Source organism: Lampetra planeri, chromosome 25, assembly GCF_965212315.1.
Source record: "Lampetra planeri chromosome 25, kcLamPlan1.2.h2, whole genome shotgun sequence".
Taxonomy (NCBI): domain Eukaryota; kingdom Metazoa; phylum Chordata; class Hyperoartia; order Petromyzontiformes; family Petromyzontidae; genus Lampetra; species Lampetra planeri.
The window spans coordinates 10,213,466-10,237,886 of record NC_136131.1 but is presented as its reverse complement, the minus strand read 5'-3'; the positions used below and the strand labels follow the sequence as shown (position 1 = coordinate 10,237,886).

At 41.3% G+C, this 24,421-nt stretch overlaps 2 protein-coding genes across 5 annotated transcripts in view; both read right to left on the bottom strand.

Moving 5' to 3' along the window:
* Window positions 1–218: 218 nt before the first annotated feature.
* On the bottom strand, window positions 219–5,406 carry AP2S1 (adaptor related protein complex 2 subunit sigma 1). Its single transcript, XM_078606280.1, has 5 exons — window positions 5,279–5,406; window positions 3,463–3,612; window positions 2,924–3,037; window positions 2,741–2,800; window positions 219–2,171 (listed from the first exon to the last, which is right to left on the bottom strand). Exons 1-5 carry the CDS (start codon window positions 5,279–5,281, stop codon window positions 2,070–2,072), a joined length of 429 nt encoding a protein of 142 aa, XP_078462406.1. The 5' UTR covers window positions 5,282–5,406; the 3' UTR covers window positions 219–2,069.
* A 4,149-nt stretch (window positions 5,407–9,555) lies between these two features.
* Window positions 9,556–24,421, bottom strand: part of SPRED2 (sprouty related EVH1 domain containing 2) — a 33,597-nt gene continuing 18,731 nt past the window's right edge. For all 4 annotated transcript variants that reach the window (XM_078606278.1, XM_078606279.1, XM_078606275.1 and 1 more), the window contains 2 exons: window positions 19,315–19,461; window positions 9,556–15,776 (listed from right to left, as the gene is read on the bottom strand). In XM_078606278.1, the coding sequence (XP_078462404.1) occupies window positions 15,120–15,776; window positions 19,315–19,461 (804 nt within the window). In that variant the 3' untranslated portion in view covers window positions 9,556–15,119. The remainder of the gene's footprint in view (window positions 15,777–19,314; window positions 19,462–24,421) is intronic.

Sequence of the window (24,421 nt, the reverse complement as noted above, 5' to 3'; positions counted from 1 at the left end):
ATATGAGGGGCATGTAAGCAGTAAACTTGGGATTTGTCTTCTCATTTAAGCTGTCTTACGGTTAAAAAAAGAAACAAAATAATAATTTGCACAAACACTATCGTTAAGTTCAATGAAATATGTTGATGTGAATCCTAAAGTACATACATATTTTTGTTAGAAGTTGAAAAACTAAGATAAATTTCCACACCACAGTGAATAACACAGACACAGAAAAGTGCGTACGTACATTTTTTTAATACGTTTTAAGTCCACAGATGTTGAAATGGTAAAAGACAGAGTACATTTAGTTACATTAAACAATTACCACATCCACTCCAATTATTTCATTAATCAAAAACATCACCATCATACACTGTTGATTTAAAAAGGATATGTTGATAATTTGTCTCTCAAAGGTAAGGAGAACTTGCATGCAATAAGGTTTATAAAACTAAAATTAACGGTGCATTACAGGTTTTTCTATCAGTAACACTAAATGCCATATATTCGGTAAATCAATACTTAAAGTTAAATACAAATTGGTCACTTTTTTGACATTCAGAACATTTACAGACATGTATTACTATTTAGTGAATTTCATTAGCCATGTTGTCGGCATTTGTGGAATGGTTTCCTCACGTCAGAAATTAATGGAAACATAATTGACTGCTTGAAAACATAACTTTATATTTTGTTAAGCACATTCACAAATTAACAACCCAGTATGGCAGGTTTCAAAAAAAATGTCAACAGACTGTACGAGGAATTTAAGCGTTTCTATACGGTATGCTTAAGTGCAAGGGTGTGATTCCAGTTTAAATAGTTACATTTACAAGATACACTATTTTCTTTACAAAGTCTCTTTTAAACCAACGCAGCAATCAGTGATAAATCACAGCAGTAATACAGCAATTGTATTTTTGAAAATTAATTTAAAATCACTGGTTTGCATTGCTTTAAATAAAGAATTTGAAAAAGGGTTGACTTGATTTTCATAAAGTGGTTTTCTTGAAAATGTATTTTCATTGTATGCTGAATATGAAAAGAAATATAACACTTCCGTGTGATCGTAACTTCTAACCTAAACGCTATCCTACTTTTTACAATTGTGCCACCAATTATATTCCAATTGCGGGGAAAGGAGTCAATCACGTCAAAACAGGTAGCACTTTAGTAACTTTCTACCGACAGCAGTGACATCTCTATCAATAAAGGTCCAACAGGCGACGCCATGGAAATATATCTGGTGACTCCCCTTTTGATAACTCGGCTAGCTGAGAGCATTCCTTCACCATGTGCACAGCGAATTCCAAAACCATCCATGATCCGATTAATGTTTACAAAATATACCACACCAGGTCTGAGCTCAGCCAAGTTACGCTGAAGTTTAATCCATCAGTATTTTTTGTTTGTTTAGTTAACGGTGACTGCAATAGGTCTATTGCTGAACAAAGGATGAGAATCTGCTTCAAGCTTAGATAGCTGCTTGGGGTGTTAATCCTGCATATCTGCAGCGCTGCCTCAGATTTTTTTTCTGGACATGGGCATTCACTCCTTTGGCCAACTACCACTCATCGCGTTAACATGATGCCTACGTGTGTGCTGTATCATCAACTATGCACTGCTGAAACCTTCACATCAGCTTAATGATTTAACATGTACAGTTGCGCTGAAGGAACGTTTATAAGCGTAAAGTCACCTTCGTTGGTGAAACACACACACAATTTTACAATTTGTAACAAAAAAATGTGTAAGCTATATAATATTCCAGCTAATATTCATACACAGCTTACGGTGCTACAATTTTCCTTGCAATCGGGAATTGAGGTAATTGTGACGCTTCAACACGTCACCGTTCAATAAAGCAGACGATTCACGTGAACATCACAACTGCAGCTCGATTATTCAACTATGCACCGATCATATCATCCTTGCTGAAATCAATCTAAACTGTGGGGAAACCATTACCTCGACTCCTGAACACAATAGCGGGTTATTTATATATATATATATGTAAATGCTGTCCCGACATTTGCCTTCTGTGATGTTACACGCGAGGAAGGTAAACTTATGCCGGGCACTGGTCTTTACTCCAGTGACTGCAACATCAGCAGCTGCTTGAGCACCTTCGTCTGGCTCGTCTCCCTTATCTCCCCGGCAAGGAACATCTCATCCACCACCGTGTATACCTGCAGCGGAACAGCGGCAACAAAATTACAAGGGGGAAGTGGACAAGCTCGAATACAATGGGGGTGGAGATCTCGCGGGGAAACTAAAGACACAAGGACAATACTGGAATGGGGGTGGGTGGGGGGGCACTTGGCTGGCTGCTCTTTAGTATCCTATAATTTTCCACATCATCAAAACTCAATAAATGCAGGGACAACACTACTGAGCAAGAAACAAAAACTTTTATGAGTAAATCCCATGGGATATATTTTCCAATTTTCTGCAATTTTCAAGCCAAAAATTTGTTTTTGGCAACGCGTGTTTTTAATACACTCCAGAGAGTGAAATGTTTATGACCCAACAGAGTGTGTGTGTGAGTATGTGAGTATGCACAAAGGGCAGATACAACCATGGTTGCCAGTGGGAAGTGGGATACTTTAAAGCACAATCTCATGCATTTGTTTTTACAAAATGTTCATTTTTTTAATGTTTTAAAAAGGCTGTTCTCGTTCACTCAGACAAGAACTGATGTTAAACAATCATAAACAAAATAAAAAAAACAGTGTGAAACAATTAAAAGTACACATACCTTGTAGAAATTGAAAACAAGGTCCAATTCACATACATTATGAAAATATTCATTCAGCACCTGAAATAAAAAGGATCGTGTTATTATAAACGAGTGAGATTTCCATCTACAGCACAATAAAATACATAAAAAAGGCAAACTGCATAATAATTTGGATGTTTTCAGCGTGACAAAAAAACATACCTCCACAAAATTGTGTATGGCTTCCAAGTAAGCCAAATTGTTGTCATTTACATCCACACATATACAGAAGTAGAGACCAGCATAGCGACGGTAAACAATCTTGAAGTTACGAAACTGTTAAAGACAGAAAAGGCATAACAATGTTATAATGTCCTAGAATAGCTATGCTGTACAAATCAGTATGCATGAGCTCATTCACCGAGCTCCAAAAAAATTCTGCACTAACCAGCATGGTTATAATCGCCAAACATTCCTTCATCCAGCATTGGATTGGAAAACATCTGCAAACTACATTTTTTATTAATATAACCCTCATGTTAATGAACTCCCAAATATGCACAATAAAGCACAAATGTAAAACAAATACGATTTTACCGGTGAAAATTACATCGCTGTTAAATTTAAACAAAAAAGTTTACATTTTCAAACAAAACTAAATCATTGTAACAGTGGCTCAGGTCACACAGTGCTCTATGAACCAATACAGGAGCATCGTCTGTCTAATACAGAGATGAAGAGTTGTGTTGCTGGTCTGTCACCTCAACAAAGTTGGTGTGCTTGGCGTCGCGCACTGTCACCACCGCGTGCACCTCCTCAATCAGCTTCTGCTTTTCGTCATCATCAAACTGCATGTACCACTTTGCCAAGCGCGTCTTGCCTGCTCGGTTCTGAATCAAAATGAAGCGAATCTGTGGAGACAAAGGGTAATATGTTCGTTGTTAAGCTCACCGCCGAAAGGGGTTTTCTGGATGATGGTAAAATGTTACATTTCATATACGAGTAAATGCATTTATATCGTTTAAAATCAGAGTATTTCTAATTCAGACAACTTAACAATGCAAGTAGCCATTTCTATACTTAAAGGTAGACTTTCAGGAGGGTTCTGCATTGGGGTTTTTGACCTGTTGATTTTAAAGTGTTTATCATCCGAAGGAAAAGTCAGCGTACCTTAAGAAAACCTGACCACTCATACGAGGGAAGATTTTCAACCATGGATGCACTTGCTAAACCTCCATTTAGGGACTTTAAGTTGACAGATGAACAGTTTAAAACTGCTAATTGCAAAGTTTACAATGACCAGACCACCGCGTTATAGAGCGTTGAAACCCCAAAAATGCCTGACACTGGCAGCCATGCAACAATACGTCCCTCTTGCTATTCGAAAGCGACTGTCAGGTCAATGTTGATGCAACATTCATTTCGATAAATGTACCCGATGCAAAAGTCACGTGAACATACAGTATGCACGTGAACCTGTACAATAATCTAAGCGTACAAAGTATTAGCGCGACCAAAAGAATACATATTAATCGATGGGTCGTTAGTGTATGACTGTCAGCCATTCAACCTCAGGCAAAAATAGTGATTGAAATGACAAAATTTCATTTTAGGCAAATTCCAATACAGCTGTAAAAGAAAAATCCACTAAAATAATTTAAAATCACTGGTTTGCATTGCTTTAAATAAAGAATTTGAAAAAGGGTTGACTTGGTTTTCATAAAGTGGTTTTCTTGAAAATGTATTTTCATTGTATGCTGAATATGAAAAGAAATATAACACTTCCGTGTGATCGTAACTTCTAACCTGTCAGCCATTCAACCTCAGGCAAAAATGGTGATTGAAATGACAAAATTTCATTTTAGGCAAATTCCAATACAGCTGTAAAAGAAAAATCCACTAAAATAACGAACAAAACTAAATGGGTTGGCGCTGTTAATGCATTTGAAGGCGCAATCTCTTAACGACTGTGTAGTAAATCCTTCAACACGTCAGTGGCTACCAGAGAACGCGCCTATTCACGTTCGCTGGTAGCGGTAACGACTCATGTGGTGCTCTTGCATGTGTACGTGTGTGTGTGTGCACCGCTGCAACATAGTCCCTTGACTTGAACAGCAATCACGCGGTTTATATAGTCGTCGTTTTGGAATTGGCGAAAAACCATTCGAGTGTAGCAGGACAGTCCCCAGACACTTGAGAATCAGTAAGGATTCTCTGCATAAACGATGCCGCTATAACAGTATCACGCATCTTAAACATACAAATGGTAGGTGGGGTTCACGAGAGCCCATACAATCAACATGCTTTCCCCCACATTTAATAACATAAAACAGCCCCTTTTTTATCCGGTGAAATCTCAAGACACCGGGCGGTCACGCCCACGCCTAGAGCTTCGGCTGCTTCTCGCTGCCCGTCGTGGCGGCGCCGAGGGCGGCGGAGAAACCAGGCAAGGCAGGCTGCGCCTCGAGGCCTCAACTCGCAAGGCGACGGAGCGCGCGTGGCAAGCACACGACAATCATTGGCGAGAGTCAGACGCCTTCGGTCAAGCGAAGAGGCAAGCGTTTGCAAACATCGTACCATTGTGAAATGTCCTGCGGTCGTTCCAACTTCAACTTCGCCGAGCGTAAGTGCCGACGATTTGCCGCTGTATAACCGGAAGTCCGCGCGCGTGACGTCGCGTCACTTCCGGTCTTGTGAGGGCGGGGCTGCGTGGTTCCGCGGTCACGTGACCCCCCTCCCCGCCCTCGATTCGATTGCTCCAGAGACGACTTCCAGTATCGATTCCATTCCAGCGATGGATTATTGATGTTTCCTTCACAATTTTGTGAACCGGAGCAGTTAAAAAAAAGATGCAAAAACGAATATATATCGATGACATTCAAGCCCAATTTATAGAATCACTGCGGGCGAAGGGGGCGCGAGAATTGTCGTTCATCACGCAATCCTTCACGGTTCTTAGGTTTTTCACGCACGCCACATGGCTTTTGATTTGCTGTTACAAGCCACGCACGCATTGCCCATTGTCTACGGGGATGTTGCTCGCGCGGGAGACGCCGTGTGGACGGCAACTCAGATCCACGCTGTGCCCACCGAGGCGTTAAAATGTGCGGCCACAAAGCACCCATTTCAAACCTTTAAAACAGCCTGCCTCAGCAGCTTTCCTCTCTCTTTTTCTCTCCTGATGGCGATCGCTGGTGTTGCGATCGAAACGTCGTACTGTTAGGTTTTTTCGGTAAAGTCACGTAGGTAAAAAAATAATAAAAAAAATAATAATAATAAATGAAAATAACTAAATTTTATTTTGTTAATTTGGTTATTTTCTTTTAACCTATCTACGTGACTCTACCGAAAGACCCAAGAATAAGGCGAAAGTCACAGCGAGGCACATGCCCTCTGGTGGACATGTATGGACACAGTTTAACACGTAGGCTTTCGCGACCAATGTTATTCATAATCAACGTTTTTGGGTTTAGATCGCGTTATTTATAAATGTGTCGTAACCCTCCACCACCCGACACGGCCAATCAGTAAAAATGTGTCACGTTGACAAAAGACAAATAGTTCACTGCTTTAGCCCACCGGTGTGTTGAAGCCACAACATTTACAATTTGAGTACGACGTTTCGCTGGTAATTGCATCCAGCATCATCGGGCAATTCGCCAATTGCCACAACATTTACAATTTGAGTACGACGTTTCGCTGGTAATTGCATCCAGCATCATCGGGCAATTGGCGAATTGCCCGATGATGCTGGATACAATTACCAGCGGACACACCGGTGGGCTAAAGCAGTGAACTATTTGTCTTTTGTCAACGTGACACATTTTTACTGATTGGCCGTGTCGGGTGGTGGAGGGTTACGACACATTTATAAATAACGCGATCTAAACCCAAAAACGTTGATTATGAATGTATGGACACAGCAGCCTTTTGAGGAGCGCTATTGCCCAGCCACCGCATTGCCCAAGCAGTTTCTGTAGGGCCGGATAGAGGGGGACCAAAACGGGCACTGCACGGGCTCGAGAAGAGATGAGATCGCTGATGCGGTACGGGAGGCTGTGGAGCTGAGTGGACTTGCCGATGACCGGCACCAGCGGTGTCAAGATCGGCCTCTGTGGAGGAGGAGGCTCGTGAAGGATGCTGCTGGGCAGTTAGAGGCAGTCGCCCTCCAGCAACAACAACGGAGGGCAGAGTGACGCTCACAACAACGAGCGGAACGCCGGGCGATTAACATACAGAAAAAGTTGGCACAGCAGTTGGGTGCATTTGCCAGTCATCTCAGTGAACCCATGGCACCTGGGTATGTTTCGCTTGACCTGTCAACGAGCTTTCGACACTTTACGTGGCCTCAACGTGCACCTGGCCTGGCACGTGCGCGTGAAGACGTCACCGCCACCTCGTGGCGAATGGCAGCTGCTGTTGTTGTTGAGTGAGCGGTAGTTGTAGCGGCTAGCGCACTGCAATAACCAACCCAGTTCAATTCCCGCTCACGGCCAATACCAGCGACGATTATCTGAACTGGTCTTTGAGCCATCACGAGGTCGACTCCACCTCAAATGAGTACCTGGAGAGACAAGGGCGGTCGAGAGTGGTGCTGGCCTTCATAGGTACTCGCTAATTGACTCTGCTGCCGCTGCTGCATTGCTTGAGTTGATCACGGAGTCTTAAATCGAGTTCTAGATTTTAGCTGACTGTCCCACCTGAAGACGGAGACTTGTGTTGCCTCCGAAACGTCGTGATTTAATTGATTTATTTTCATTTATTATTTTATTTTTTTATTTTTACCTACGTGGCTTTACCGAAAAAACCTAAGAGTCACAAATCGATTTATCATATTGGGCTCGCGGAATTGGGGCTTCATGGTTGGGCAGCAGAGGGCAGTGAAGAAAACTCCATCGTTGTACCGTCACTTCTACGCCTCCACGTGCATGGCACCCCGCATTCGTAAATCGAGGGAATTCCTCTATTCAGGGATGGTCTCCAGTTATCCCATTCGGCATTTCTAATAATTTTAAACCACACTGAAATGTGACCGAGAGGCAGCAAAAACACAATTTACTATTTGCAAAACTGATCTGAATCTGCAATGTCGACTTAAACTTGAAGATACCTTTTTTTCGCAGTCATGCTTGTAGTCTTGCCTACGATGTCGCTTGCCGTGAAAGTCACGAATGCAAAACTGATTAAAAGCAAAACACTTGATTCGTATTCTTGGTTCATTCGGTAAAGTCACGTGGAAGGGAAATAACATTTGGAAAAAGTGGCGTTTTTTTCCTTAAAATTTTTTCCCAAAATTTCTTGCTGTGGTTTTCACACCTGATGATGATTGCTTGTGTTGCAATCGAAACGTCGTGATACTTTTATTGTTTTATTTTTATTATTTTATTATTTCCCCTCGACGTGACTTTACGGAAAAAAACAAGAATATCAATCCCTGCAGTCACGAAAGCTTTAAATCGAAACTTGATTCGTAATTGAACATTTTCGTCAGATCACGCGAGTACAATGTCAATGTGTGTATTGTACCCTCCACCCAACAGGCAAATACAGTTACCACGTGAACGAGCGCGTTTTTATTGCTACAGCACACGATACGTTGAAGAACAATCCACAACGCATACCTTTATTGTAAAATAATATTGAACTTTTTGTTAACGTGATTTTATTTGACTCGTGCGGAGGAGCGTGAACAAGACATTTGCACTGTACTTGCAAGATCCGACGCAAAATTAATTAATCACAATCAATGATTAACATTGGTTGTGAAAGCCTACATGTTAAATTCAAAAAACACTTGTTGCTGTTTTAACTTCATAAATAGTGTCTGTCACGCGTATTTAACGAGAACTCGAATGAATGTATGCACTGGAGAATTAAAGTGTATGGTCATTCATCATAAGAACTTGTCTATTCTAACTTTATTTGGTTATTCAGTCATATCTGAATAAAGTGAGAATATTAATGGTAATCGAGGCTGCAGAAACCTCAAATCTATCTACTGCTGGATGAAGCACTGACTAGGTCCTCAGTAATTCCTGAGATGACAATCTATATCGCTCCTACGGATCAATTAATCACTAACCCTCGACGGTTGATTGCCCTGTCGTAAGTAAATCTCCGTTGTATATAACGCCCTCTGTATAGCCAACCATGCTAATTGTAGGTCGGGGAAAGGATATAAATGTAGATATTTACCAACAAATGCAGTAATTACTGAAATTCTTACCATATGTATTTTACTGTGGCTTACATGGTCTTCGTAATGTTATTGTAATATGGAAACTCAAATAATAAATATTGTTTGCAATGGGACCGCCATTACGCCTGGATATTGCAGACTATAACATTTTATTTCATTCAGTGGCAAATGGGTCATCTAAGCTCTCACAAATCAAGTCTTTACTAATATATAAATGAAAGAAGAAAAAACACTGTATGGTGGAACAGCTACTCTGAGATTGAAAAAACAACAACATACAAATCAGGAGGATTGCAGCAAGCAGATCTCTCACCAAGGCTATTCAGTGACGTAACCTTTTTTCCCTCCAGAAAATGAATTGGATAAAGAAATGAATATAAATGGAGAAAGTATTAACCATCAGATTTGCAGATGGCATAGGTATTACAACCAAGAGAAATTAACTACAGGAGATAATTTATAAACTTAAATGTTGCAAAGTCTGGGCTAAATAAATTAAAGCATAGCAAAATGGCACGTACAAGTTCAATGAACAAAATCAATCGTTGGAGGACCACTACTGGAAAACACAATGGTGTATGTATGTATATACACGTCTTTGGCAATCAATAAAGATGGGCAGGGATTCGATTATAAAATAAAGAGGTGAGCAAGAGCAGGTTAAATTGAATTTAATAATGAAAATCAATACAGCAATGTGCCTAAAAAGGAGCATTTTCAATCGGTTGATATTGCCCGATATGACACAGATTGGAAAATTGGAAACTGACAAAGTAGATGAAACTAAAATATGTATACAAAAATGCATGGAGAGATGCATGCTGGGAATTAAAAAAAACACAGAATGAGGAAAACATTTAATCACAGAACAAATGTAAATTAAGACACCGACTGGTAAGAAAAGTGATCTTGGGTAGCACACATCGGTTAGAAGGAATGATGGCTAAGAGGAGACTGGTGGTGGAATGAAAGCCAAAAGAGAGGACACCCAGGAAGATGAGCAACAGAGATGAAGCGATGAGATTAGCGCTCGTGCAAAAGCGAGATAATAGCATCACAAGAACATAAAAGATGGCAATGACTTGGGAGGGCCTTCATCCAGCAGTGGCTTGACCATGGCTGTTGATGACCAAGTTGTAATATGTAGTATTAGGCAACTCAAATACTAATTATTCATTTATTTTAGCAATGGCACTGACAGCAAGGCATTATACTAGACAGTAACACGTATTTCTGGACGAAAATGTACACAATTCACAATGACTCAACCTGTGACCTGCAAGAATATTCTTTCTTTCAATGAAATGCTGCCTATATGGCAAGCAAATGCATTTACATATCAGCACCTTTCTATCTGCAGAGCATGTTCTGTGAGCTTAATATAGTGTAGCATAGAAAATAATTAACTTAATGCTACAGATAAAAGTGCTTTACTATACCGTACTTTTAAAATTAAAGTCATATACCATAGCTACAAGAAATGCAAAGGTAAATCAGAATGTCATTTAGGAATAGTGGAACAAGCACGACCAAACATAAAAAGTATACTTGAGTTTACAACGAAAAACCTTAACATTAAATCAAAACTGTGTTCAAGTAAATATATTTTCTTAAAATATAGCCAATTACATGACTCGGAAATAATGTTACAAATGCAAATAAACAGGACAAGTGTACCTTCATATCGACAAAAATGTACGGATTCATATAGAATGAACTCTCCTGTGCTTAATATGCAGCGGTATTAAACACTTTATAGTGTACCATTATTCAGGAACATTTTTCATGTTGCAAAGTGTTCGGATTTTTTCCCTTTAACTCACCAAGTGCGATTGGCCAAATTCAACAATTGTTTACAGGCGTTGACATTAATATTTCCATGCTCTAAAGGAATTTTTTTTCGTTGCTTTTATTACACGTAAAATAGTTTATGTTTTATAAAATCATGGTAATGGCGTAAACAATGTCTGACACTGACAGTGGTCACCTCGCTTTAGACCGAACCAAATAACAAGAAGACTTAGAAACACTACATTTTGGCAAAGAGAAATCCTCAGTTAAAGCCAATAAATCCGATCCCTAAATAAAGTAGTAATGGCTGGAAGAAACTAGAGCGAGAACAATTTTAATTAAAAAATGTAAGAGGCCACTGTTGTTCATTTTACCAAAGTAAAATAATTTTAATTTCCACAAAAACAATATTCAACCGCTTTGCCTCTTTAAAATGTTTCCGACATCACATTAGATCAGACCAGTTAAACAAAGTGCCAGAGAAAGTATCCACAAACATTGAATTCCTCTGAATGAAATGTTTTGTTTTGGCGTACAGTACTCTTACCGCAATATATTTTAGTACAACGAAAAAAAAATGCTTCGAGTTGAAGATAATTTCGGGCATTCCGAACGGGTTAAATTTGGAAAATGGTGAAAACAACTTTGGATACGAGAGCTGCATACAAAGTCAAATGCTTTCTTGAATATTAACAAGTTATCAAAGTCTAATTGACAAGCCACCTAACCATCTCAAAGCAGATGATCGACAGACATTAACCCGAAAATGTAAGGCTTTGTTTTGTATGCATTTACATCAATTCATGTCGGTTTTAATTTATTTCTAAAAATGTAATCTCAACTACCAATATTGCAAAGAGTAAAGTTCAACAAGTTTATGATTTTTATCTCATGAATCTTAATAGGAAATAAAAAGCCAAAACTAGTGGGGTTTTCTTTGCATTATATGTTAATGTGTGCAATGATGCAGAACAATAACACTACAAAATGCGTACCAATATGGTGTCGGGGTATACTGAGAACCAAATGCTATGTTCCTAACATTCACTCCAACGTGGCAGCCTAGCACACATTAACTTTCGGTAAAATCACAACTAGGCCCACCCAATTGACATAGCAACTCTTTTGGGGAAAGCATAAAATGACACGTGTCAAAACGTTTAAAAAGTTAGTGTACTATTCCGTTTTATTTATTCAACCTTTAATAATGGTATCACCCGCCCATGCGTTGACCTGCCGACTGGTAATAACATCCCAAAGCTGGTGGCCAGACTGTGAACTTTGGCAAAGCTTAAATATGCAAGGTTGGTTATTAACATCCTGCTCGAACCATAGCCATTAAACCGAGGAAACTTGGAAGATAAGACGCAATGCCTCTGTCCAATTCCAAAAAGGTGACTCGGCTCGTATTCAAGTATGGTATTGGTCAGTTTGAAAAAAGATTTTAGCTGCAAGTAAATAACAGAAAAGCATGCATTTTACTAAATTAGTAACCCGATGAAGTTCCTCATTTTGACTGCACCTGCACGCAAAAATGTTGTCTGCAGAATATAGCAAAGCACAAAAGTGTCTTGAAACTCATTGGTGAGCGCCTGCTACTCGGTTCTTGCGGGACACGGTTTAGCCACATCGCCGAAAGCCAAGCAGTTGAATGGAGAGAGAACGCTTGAGCAGACATGCACACGTGTAGGGATGCACCACCCACCGAGTGTTTCACAAGCTGCCAAATTGGAGTGAATTCAAGCAGTTACAATAGTTTGAGCCTGCACCCAATGCAATGAAATGCAAATTGTACCACTGTGAAATAAACCATATACATAAACAAATAAGGTAGTTAAATAAGTGGTTATAATAACCAAAACATTTTTACTTGCATTACTTGATTTTTGTATGATGGAATGGATTTAAATAAAACAACCCGAATATGGCATTGCTTATAAACAGAAGCCATTCAGGATTAATCTGGCATCGTACACACGTAAATGCTTTTAAACATTTTCTAAGCATATTAAGGCCGCTCAATCCACCTGTGCACACACGTCGAGCCTGCTACTGAAAACATCTGCCTTATAGTAGTTCAGTTTTATTTTTTAAAATGATGGTTTTGCCTCACTTTGGGTAGTTGGCATCAACACATGTTAACCATAGCCGACGCTCATAGATTGTCAATTTTATAAAATGTCACGAATAAAGACACCCACAGTATGGACATGAAGTTTTCAGTAAACCCTTTTAAAAAGAAACGTGTTGCATACAAGTTGGTAAAAAATAATAATGGTTAAATATAAACAAACGTGTGTACAAGGCCTTTGATGCCACTGATTGGAATATCCATTTTCAAAAAACCCGTAGGATCACTGGGAATAATAGAATAATATTAATTACTTATTAATATTCCAATGTACAACTACAAAAGCATACACGTAAATATATAATCAACAAAGCAAAACATGTGGCATTATAAATGTTTTCAGACCTTAACCTAAGTCTTTAATATACATACCAGTTTCCATATGTAACAAAACAATGTGGAATATGAAACACTATTATAATGTACAGCAATAAAAATGATATTAAGTGTTTGCAAGATTAACAAAAGCATATTCATTAACAACAAACGACTTAAATGTAGTCCAGCTGCTACTAGATTTATAAGACAGTTTGTGTATAGAAAAATAAAACCAAAGTAATAATCGTATTTACAGTCCCTGAAAAAAGAATGTACAGCTTCATTACATGCAAAATCATATTCATTAACTCACACAGCACAGATGAACAAAGGCATTCAGTTTCATGCGTACACATATCAAGTGGAATAAACCGCAACAGACAGCTGTGCTTGGTGTACGAGGAGGTTATGAGTTAACAATACTTACGACTAATGGCAATTGTAATTTATTTTGCCAATAATTATATAAAAGAAAACATGAACCTCAGAATGCAGGGAATGGCACTTCATCGAAGTTAAAGTGTTGTACAAGTTACATATGCCAGCGCAGCTAAAAATATCATACATTTTATTAATACCTCTAATTTCTATGGAAACTATTGGACTTTTTTTCTGCTCATGTTTTTATAGCAACTATGTAAAAAAGGAATTTTTTTTAGAAACACATTAAGTGATATTGTTTTTGTTGGTGGCGTTCAAGTCAAGCTTTGAGTGTTTAAATAACAAAAGTGGAAACCCTAGCTGTACGCACTTTTGTAAACAAGCCATATTTTTGTTTCTGGGACGGACTTTGAACAAAGCACCACTTGAAGCGCGGCACCACTGGCCTCATTCTATGCCACCACACCACCCACGGCTGCTCGACCGTGGACTGCTGTGGCATGCGCACAGCCTCAAAACGTGCATCGCCAGGTTCACACGTCTGCGCACCTCAAAAAAGCCAAATGTTGAAACCAGAGTTGTGTGCCGCCTTCCGCAACATTCATTGGTGGATGACGCGTCATGGCATGTATGGTTCTTGACGCTTAATAAGCTGATTAGTGTTGTTTTTTTTTCTCTTCCCCGCAATGAAAGGTGAACAGAGAGAGAAACAGAAAATCAGTTCCTGTAACTTTCTTAAAGGTTATAAAAATTCAATAAATTTTTATTACATATTAGTCCCAATATAATTATTATTCATGATTGATGTTCTGAGCAACACGCACGTAATACTTGATGTGCAACTTGCCTTTAAATGGCATCTTTAGTTGTTTTTCTCAACATCAAGATATTGCAAAGTCATCAAGCATTAACAATTACATTTTCACTATCAAGATACAACCTTAATGAAAAGTTACGTCATTTAGTTTAAAGATGCCCAGCTTTGACAATGATAGAAACAAAAATGTACTTAAATTCTCCATGGTTTTTATAAGGACAATTGTAATTTTAATACTGTTTTATTTTTCAGGTCAAGAACAACCGGTTGACGTGTTCAACATTACCATTAAAGACGTAAAGTGCAGTACACTGTTCCAATATTATAGTACTACCAGGATTGATTATCTCACAATTTCAAGCACACATCAACATTAAAAAGGCCACAAGATTTTGCTTTCTTCATCATAACGATTCAAATCAAACTCGGTTCATACAAGTGTCTGATGTTACTATGTTGAATCCCCTAAATTGGGATAAACTGGTTGAGTTTTTTTTAATCAGCGACAAGTCAACATTAATGATTTGTAAACCCAATCAAATGTCCCTTTCATCTTCTGCCATGTGACGTGGCGCTTCGCAATAATGACTAAGGCGACGTTTGTTCACACATACAGGTCCAGTTAAAGTTGGGGTCGAGAGGCCTAGTCCGTAGTTTCAATCCACACGGGTAGTTTTTGTATTCATCCCGATTTAATTCCCCCCAAGGGCTTTGCAGAAGGTGGAGCCAGACATTCCGCAAAAAAAAAAAACGTTTGTCTCTCTCTCCCCGAGCCGCTCTATTAAATCACTGCCCTGTGCTTGCCTCCACAGCAACCACATGCCACCCCGCAACTGTAGCAGCCCCTCAGCGGCAGGTAGCAGCACATACAGGGCGCGAGCAGGGACAGGCCGGCCAGCACAAACCAGCGCTGGCAGACACGCCCATCGCCATCTCCATCGCACGAGCACGGGTCCGAGAAGTCCCCCTCTGGGTCCGACATGCAGTGGTAGAGCACCGTCTCGGCCAGCCACAGGCAGCTGGCACGCTCCACGCAAACGCGGGCGCGGTCGGGTGCGTCGGCGCAACGGCGCGCCCGTCCCGGCCGCGACGGGTCGAAGAGCTCGCCGCAGTAGATGCAGCGAGCGCGCTCGCCGCTCGGCTCCCCCGGGTCCCAGCGGTGGCCCCGCCGCGGCTGGCTGCGCACCACCCGGAGCTTGTTCTCGAGGCGGTAAGCGTCGACGTAGGGGTACGTGTACTCGTGCTTCTTGTGGTGGTGGTGGTCGGCAGCGGAGGGCGACTTGTCAAAGGTGACGTAGGAGCCGGCGCCGGCGTCGGCGTCGAGTTCGCGGCGGCACATGGCGGTGTGGCGGTAGTCCTCGTAGCCGCTTCGCAACCAGCGCTCCTCCAGGGGATTGATCCTCTCGATGAGGTCACTCTCGTCGAAGCTGACTACCTTCTGCTCTCACGGGCAATGGCGAAGAGGATAAACAGACAAAGGCAGGAAAGGCAATGTGAATTAACCGTGGCACACCCACACAGGCCACGGAAGACGTTTTTCATTTGAATGCGTACAACAGACACGAGATGTGCACCGTTTGAAACCTGCCTCGGGGAATGTGTGGACTGTAAATCCTGAGACGTGAGGAACGAGTGATTTTTCATTTGTAGACCAAGCCGTGTAAGGCAATTTTTTTGATGGAAAGAATAAACGCGAGAGAATGCAATGTGTTTAAAGACCCTTCTGAATCTAATATGAAAAGTTCTCATTCTATCTAAAGTTGATTGAATTTCCTGTTCAAAAGATTGCAGCTTTATCAACGTAATTTCTGAAAGTTCCCAGCAGGTGGCAAACCAAATGCATGGAGCGTATACAATGTGCTTGCACACATGCAAAATACATTAGTGTTCCGAGCGGGTCCACAGGAAATGGTCGTCACAGACGCACTCTGGAAAATAGGTTTGGTTTACAAAACTAAACATCAGCATACACAGGAGGAAAATGGTCATTTCCTTCAGCATCAAACAACGTTAATTATTAAACCGTGTGTTTATTCCGTTTTCCAAACAAGAAATCTAACAATGGTTGGCGTTTGTTAGGAGAAGCCCCGTGCATCTTTTACAGATTGGAAATGACAACGGCGTGCAGCTTCCGAATAAGCAAAGGGAGATTACTAAACGTACGCAGCAGGTTTTATAAATAAAAAAAGACTGCCAAGGACAACGGACGTGCCCCAGTACAGTGGTTTTTTGCAGGTGCACTCGGATTAGTCAAACCTGTCACCCTGTTTACCAAGTAACCCCCCGTGAGACCGTGCATGTGGCCGCTCTTCCGAGAACGTTTACTGACAATGCGCAAGCCCCCTTTCCTTTTCCAGGTGAAATAACTTACAAGCTATTAGGGCCAGCCGTTTCCCTCTTTAAGTTCTACCATTCTGAACATGCCAGAGGCAACTGGCACCATTTCCCAGTTGTACTTTCAATCAGAGGAATCTTACATTGCCATAATTAGAGCGTTATTACATATACATCGCACAAATGTTCAAGTGTATAAAGATTGTTTCGTGCGTATAAAGCTGACAATATTAGCAAATAGTTTCTGTGCAACACGTTCAGAAATATACATTGTGTTGAATATCTGCGTTTATATGTTCGTCATGCATAACAAGAGGTCGCTGAACAAAAGTAAATAATTGTTGGAAGGACTCCGTTAGAAGAAAACGCAGCATAAAATGTGAAACTAGAGAAATTGCTGAATGAGGATTTAGGATTTTTTTTTACGAGATAAATAAATAAAGATGAAGGTGAACAAGAGCAGAGTTTAGCGTCTTTGGAAAACTGAATGTCATCATGAAAAGCAGCACATCCTTGTGCCTGTAAAAGAAAGTTTTTAATCAATGCATATTACCTGCTATGACATGGACCACAAATGCAGACACTGACAAAAAGAGCAAAAGCTGAAAAAACATGCAGAGAAGCGTGGGGAGATGCATGCCTGGAATTGCACTCGGAGACAGAGAGAGAAACAGATGGATCGGAGAAGACACACAAGTCGGATACATTAGCCGTCAACGAGTGGGCTTGGGTAAGGACCTATCACGAGAAGGAATAATGGCCGATGGATAAGACAGTATGCTGAACTTCTTTTACACAGTATGTAGCCAACCATGCTAAATCAGAGGTGCGGGGGAAGACAACAAACTAAACACAAAAAGCAGTTGTACAAAATGAGTTTTCAATCTAGATGTCACAGTGCATAGCCTCCAGTGGCTTCCTAATATCAAAAGAGCATTCCAGACAGCCACAGAAGCGTATCTGAATGCGAGCGATGCAGTAACGATCTTTTGTTCGATGGTTGAGTAAAAAGCCGCTGCAAGGATGACTGGAGTTTGCGTGACAGAATGGTATTATTCAAGAGAGAACACGCTGGGAAGGACAACCGCCGCAAAGATGGCATTGCGAGACGAGGTCTTGTGCAGGAGTGAAGTGCATTGTGGTTTTATGAGAGCATGAGGAATTCCACTGGCCTGCAGAGGCCTTCATCAAACAGTGGAAAGGGAATGGCTACGCTTGTCAACAATGAAGCCTGAACAAATGTAAAATTGCTCACGGACAACTCGAACACCTCTCTCTTTAATGTAGCGTAGAAGGGAAATAATGAAATAATAAAAATACAACATAATAAAACACAATTCTCACGACGTTTCGACCACAACGCATTATTATTTCCCCTCTACGTGACTTTGCCGAAAGAACCAAGAAGATGAATCCCTGCAGTCACGAAAGCTTTAAATCGAAAGGTAAACATCTTTGCACGTCCACACCTCCCCAGCTGCGAATGGCTCAACAATGCCACCGATGTTCATCCGGTCGCGGTTGGAATGAAGGGTACGACGAGTCATAAAACCAAGTGGGGACTGAATGAAAACTTTAGGGGGCGTTAATCTAAGCCCAGCATTCCGGTATTAAAAAAACACTTGAGAAGCTGACTTTTGAGGGTCTTCAAAAGAAACCACATGCCGCATGTCACAGCCACATAACATGGCTAATTTAGCGGTGGGGTCCCCAAGCATTTTATCCATAATGAAGGTTTTTTGGGTTAGATCGCGTAAATATATAAACGTGTCATTAAACCCACCACCACCTGACACCGCCAACTCGTAGGGTTTGTCACGTACACAAAACGTGCCAAATAGCCACTACTTCAGCACACCGGTGTGCTGGAGAGTAAACCCACACAACATTTATAATTAGAGTACAACATTTCGCTGGTGATCACAACCAGCTTCATTAGCAGGCGATAGCCATGATTGTGAAGAAGTCCTCCTCCTGAAGAACCCCATTATTTCCATGAAGACATTTAGTCAATTTACAGCTTGAAATGGTACATGCAATTGTAAAGGTTAAGGAAAAAAACCACGACTGAATTCAACAAATACCACAAGGCAATTCGGGAAACATGCGATCCAATGCAAAAGGAGTGACTAAACTGGAACTGCCTGGCACGTGACGTTTCTGCACAGCACGGAGATTTCAGCCAACGCAACAAGTCAGCATCGCTTCGCAAAACTGAGCTTCGGGGGAGTGTGCTTCAAATATTTTAATTTACGGGTACATGGTATATTTCAAGGACACACCATATCAACTAAACTATTTTTTATTTTATCAGGCAAGGCCCACTAAGCTATATAGCTTTTTTTCAGAAGCGACCTGGCCACAAATGACAGCTCAACGAAGTGGCTTATCACGTGCAAATTTTAAGGAGCCAAATACTCTAAACACATCGATTCTAAATTTTTGTGAAAACCAGAGGACCCGGAGAAAAATCCATGCGACCACGAGGAGAGCGAACCCGCAAATTCCAAATATATAGCAGCAGGCGTTAGGGTCTGGATCGAACCCACGACCCTCCCGCATACCAGGCGAGGTAGTTAACATCTCGCCACCGCGGCGCCCAGTGCAGGAGGAGGACTGGGTGAGCAACAGTTGAGACGGACCTGCACAACGCGCTCCGAAGGCAGCTGCACCATATGGCGGTAGTCCTCGTGCGCGGGCCGCACCAGACAGCGGCCCCGGCACGGCTCGACGGGCCTCGGCGGTGGTGGCTCCCTGCGACTGGATGCCGAGGAGCTGTCGGTCGCCGTCTGCCACGCCAAAACGAAGAGACGCCGCGAAGAATTAGCAAGGGCGCCTACCCTAGTCACAAATGCAAGTCCCGTCAAGGATTTCGCTCAAACTTGGTCCCGACAATGTATGTTCATGACTTTGCTTGGATAGAAATTATATAATATTGCTGGCAATGGACCACTTTAAATACCTGACCTACATAAATGCGGCTGAGCCTTGTTTTCTTTCCGTGAAATGTCCCACTCTCGAGGCACACAGGGAAAAAAATGTACGATCATTCTTTGGAGTCTAAGGAATGATCATGATTTGTCTTGCCTCTGTGAACATGTGGGAACATGTCCTGCACATTTGATTTAAAAAGAGCTCCTTTGTCTGATGCTTTAATGTAAAAGTTTGCGGTCAGCAATTTCATGCAGGTGTGAAGATTAAGCAATATTTTAACAGATTAAAATAAATTATAAGACTTTTTCCTGCAGGCTGCAGCATTTCAGATATGTAACTGCCACAGTAGTCGGGTCCACTCTGTGCCCCGTATGACAGCATTAAGCCTATAGGTTCAAGTTCAGAACAGGATCTTCTAAGTTTATTTGGTTCAACATGAAAAAGCACTGGAATGTTGACACATGGTAAAGTCCACCAGGGGATCAAACATAACTCTGAATGAACTTACGGCATTGACCTGCTGCATTCTAACCCCCCCCCACCACAAAAATTAAGCCACTACAAAGATCACATCAGGCAGATGAGACCGCAAATTAAGCACAAGCCACCAATTTGTTACAAAGATGAGACTAGCTACCCATCAACTGGTGAGAAAATTAAAAGAAGCATTAAAAATAAAAAAAACAATACAGCATTGTAGTCCCAATGGAAAGAAAAGTTAAACTTGCAAATACAAAGACCTTCAATTCGCACAAAATGTTCTCTTTTTAGGCAATGTTGCTATTTTCTTGGCATGCTATGGTAATTACTCTCCGTCGTGTTTGGAACACCTGTCTGCCATCGCCGTTAATTCCCAGGGCTAAAGGTTACACTAAGAATTTCAGAAGTGTGGAAAGAGCGAGGTCAGCTGAATGCAGCCTATGGATTTGTATTAGAAAGTGATGCCAACTTTCAGAATGACAAAATTTCAGAAAATTTTACAAATTTTAGATATCTGTAAATTGGAATTTGCTTTAAATATCTGAAACGTATAATGCATGGCAAATGTTTAAACAAATTATCAATAAATACACAGACAGCTATCATATCTATGCCTTGGGTGACAAGTGCAAAGTTCTATTCGTTTTTTTTTACATGAAATGTATGTTGTTGTTTTTAAACAAATGTTGCAACAAAGTTGGCTAAACTACCCACAGGAAATGGATAGCAAGAGCAAAAGAGTTGTAACAAAATATTTAATATTATGTTAACAACAAACCTTTTTTCTTATCAACACACTGCAACAGCCACGATGTTCACTCTGCAAAAGTATGACTAATGTGTGGTGGGAGGTCAACAAAGAAAACACAGAAGCAATGGGCACGTTTAACAAACGTCGAATTCAGCTCTTGAGTAACTGTGAAAATTAGGGAAACACCCACCCAGAGTATGTCACGGAGTGGAAGTTTAACATTTTTTTTACATTTTCCAGCTGACGGTCTGCAAGAGCACATTTTGCCACGTTAAACGTCAGAACGGCACTATGAAATGAGTTTGGACTTCAGAGAATCTAAGTGTTTCTATTGGCGATGCCAATACTGTACCAAGCGCCGAGGTCCAACAGCTGCCCTGCAGCCTTTTCTAATGCATTCAGCATGTGAGCTATGCAGGCAGAAAAATGTAAACACAAATAGGCCCCGATTGAACAAAAAACTGCTCACTTTAATGTGCCCTACCCTATTGCCAATCCCCTTTAAATTTCATTACCCGTGTTTGTGACGTGTTAAGTAGGGTGCACTTCCCGTGAACACCAGAAAAGGGGCTATGGCTGGATGCAATTTAAACAATAACAATAATGAGTTGTACTTTAAACAAAAGTTGACGAAAATATATTTTCACAGAGAGGTCTAAAAGGTGTTGTAGATATTCCCTCCACCCACCCCACCTCCATTGATACCGAATCGAAACAACAAAAAAACATCGCTTTTAAAATCATCAATGAATGGATGGAATGCTCTTGGGGCAATGTTTACTTGACAGCTGAAATCCTACCGGTCTGTATGGTGTTACGAGTGAGGCACCGCCAAATGTGTAAGCTGCAATCAACCCCACTTTGTGACGACCAGTCACCCTGGCGCCTAGTTTTGTGTGTGTGTATGCGCGTGCGCATGTGTTATTTGCACACATGTACGTGTGTGTGCGCGTGCGCATGTGTTATTTGCACACATGTACGTATGTGTGTGTGCGCGTGTGTTATTTGCACACATGTATGTGTGTGTGTGTGCGCGTGCGCATGTGTTATTTGCACACATGTACGTGTGTGTGTGCGCGTGTGTTATTTGCACACATGTACGTGAGTGTGTGTGTGTGCGCGTGCGCATGTGTTATTTGCACACATGTACGTGTGTGTGTGCGCGTGTGTTATTTGCACACATGTACGTGAGTGTGTGTGTGTGCGCGTGCGCATGTGTTATTTGCACACATGTACGTGTGTGTGTGCGCGTGTGTTATTTGCACACATGTACGTGAGTGTGTGTGTGCGCGTGCGCATGTGTTATTTGCACACATGTACGTGTGTGTGTGTGTGTGCGCGTGTGTTATTTGCACACATGTACGTGAGTGTGTGTGTGTGCGCGTGCGCATGTGTTATTTGCACACATGTACGTGTGTGTGTGCGCATGTGTTATTTGCACACATGTACGTGAGTGTGTGTGTGCGCGTGCGCATGTGTTATTTGCACACATGTACGTGTGTGTGTGCGCGTGTGTTATTTGCACACATGTACGTGTGTGTGTGCGCATGTGTTATTTGCACACATGTACGTGAGTGTGTGTGTGTGCGCGTGCGCATGTGTTATTTGCACACATGTACGTGTGTGTGTGCGCGTGTGTTATTTGCACACATGTACGTGAGTGTGTGTGTGCGCGTGCGCATGTGTTATTTGCACACATGTACGTGAGTGTGTGTGTGCGCGTGTGTTATTTGCACACATGTACGTGTGTGTGTGCGCATGTGTTATTTGCACACATGTACGTGTGTGCGCGCGCAAACCGGACTTTCTCACGTAAGAATAAACGAAGGAGATTCTACTACATCGGTGGCTTGTAGCCAGCAACACAAGGAAATGCTGCTTTGTAATGTGCAAGTTAAAACCAGTGCGATGCGATTAAATAACTCATACCGCTATAGGGTGAACAATATCCTACAGTGCTGGGTAGGCAACTTCCATCTTTTTACCAAAGCGCATTTTGATTTGGCAAATATAAAACCTGTACGGTCAAGTACACCCAGATGTCATGAGCAAAACACCCCCCCTTTGCCCCCCCCCCCCCTTGTCTTCCTTGAGCCTGAGAACCGAGCGAAAAGAAGACTGCGGCAAACGAATTGCAAAACCAACAGAGCGGAAGCACCAGCTTCCACACCGCTGCCGACAACCTTACGCAACAGGCAACTTCCAAGAGGCAAGCAGCAGAGGCAGTGGTTCCTTTTTTTTGAAGGAGCAGACGCCAATTTGCAGATCCTCTTAGATTTAACATTCCTCACAAAAACCTGCGTTAGGCATCAGGCGTTTTTTCGCCGTCCACCCCACCACCACCACCACATATTATTTACATTGCCATGGCCTGTAATGTGGATAATGGCACAGGCTTTAATGATGCAGTGCAAGAAGTCAGTGGGTTTAGTGTGCACATGTTTTAGAAGGGAGTCGAAAAACCAGCAAGCACACTTTTGCCAGTCCCGGCAGAATGGATTACAGTTGTAGGGAGAACACTGTTTTTGTGTATACTGCGGGACGGAAATTCTTGCGGCAATCATTTGTAACGTAATCGAAAATTGCAACCCAGTTGTTTGCACAATTGGCGAGTGGTGACTTTCCTCGAGTTCAATGACAATTGGCCCTCCTTACCGCCTAGGTTACGCAATGGCTCCTTAGCCAAGGGCAAAGAGCAAGGCAGTGGAACACCTACCACAGCGACTAGGCAATGTTTACACTGTACACATAAAGCCTATGAACAAGCAAACTCCATATGCTCGAAAACACACATCTTCCTGGCGAGATATGGCTGATATTTTTGAGATGCGTGTACTTCTTATGGTGTGAAAGGCTACGTAAAAGATTAGCGTAACATGCGAGTAAGAAATGTGAGCTTAAATGTAAAAATAAATGAAAAAAATTGCTGCCAGTGACATTATCGAGCTAGAAAACTCATTTGAACGGTATGAAGTTTTCTAATGATAGTTTATTAAAGTGGCTAGGCTAAGCCCAACAATAATACAATGATCCCCTTTGTTTTACCTCCTTAAAATAACGATTACCTGTGAATGTTTTAATGACAACATCAAAAAGAGTTTGGCATTAGAAGTACCCCCTTCTTTGGGGCTTGAGCCTACTGAATTTTTCCACCAATCCCACATAATTACAAAATGAAAGCCAGATGTGCAGGGAAAAATATCAAGCAAAAAAAAATCATGAGCTTCAAAATGTTAAAACAATGTCCTAGTCTTTGCTTCTAGTCCAATGGTATTTTTTTATAACCTTGAAAAAGGAGGGGAAAAAAAATGCCAAACTAAGAAAGCTAAATATGCACAAACAAATTAATCATAAGAAAACAAAATGAGAGTATTGGTCGGTTATTTATTTACAAGTTATGTTTGAGACTTGGCATCTATACTTGTGTGCAATTTTGCTAATTCCATGCCCAACCCAGGCTTTGTACAGTTAATGTGTTTTCCATAAGGTCTACATTCGGCTTGTATGAGCACATAAAACAAATGTATAAAGTATCGCTCATATGTTTAAGCCGACTACCATGGCAGGATTTTACACACGCATAC

What these genes read in the sequence shown, in the direction of transcription:
- AP2S1 (XM_078606280.1), bottom strand. An exon ending in AGCACACCAACTTTGTTGAG is followed by an intron (nt 3,038 to 3,462) that starts GTGACAGACCAG and finishes TGTCTTTAACAG; the next exon opens with TTTCGTAACTTCAAGATTGT. An exon ending in TTGTTTTCAATTTCTACAAG is followed by an intron (nt 2,172 to 2,740) that starts GTATGTGTACTT and finishes GTTCCGCTGCAG; the next exon opens with GTATACACGGTGGTGGATGA.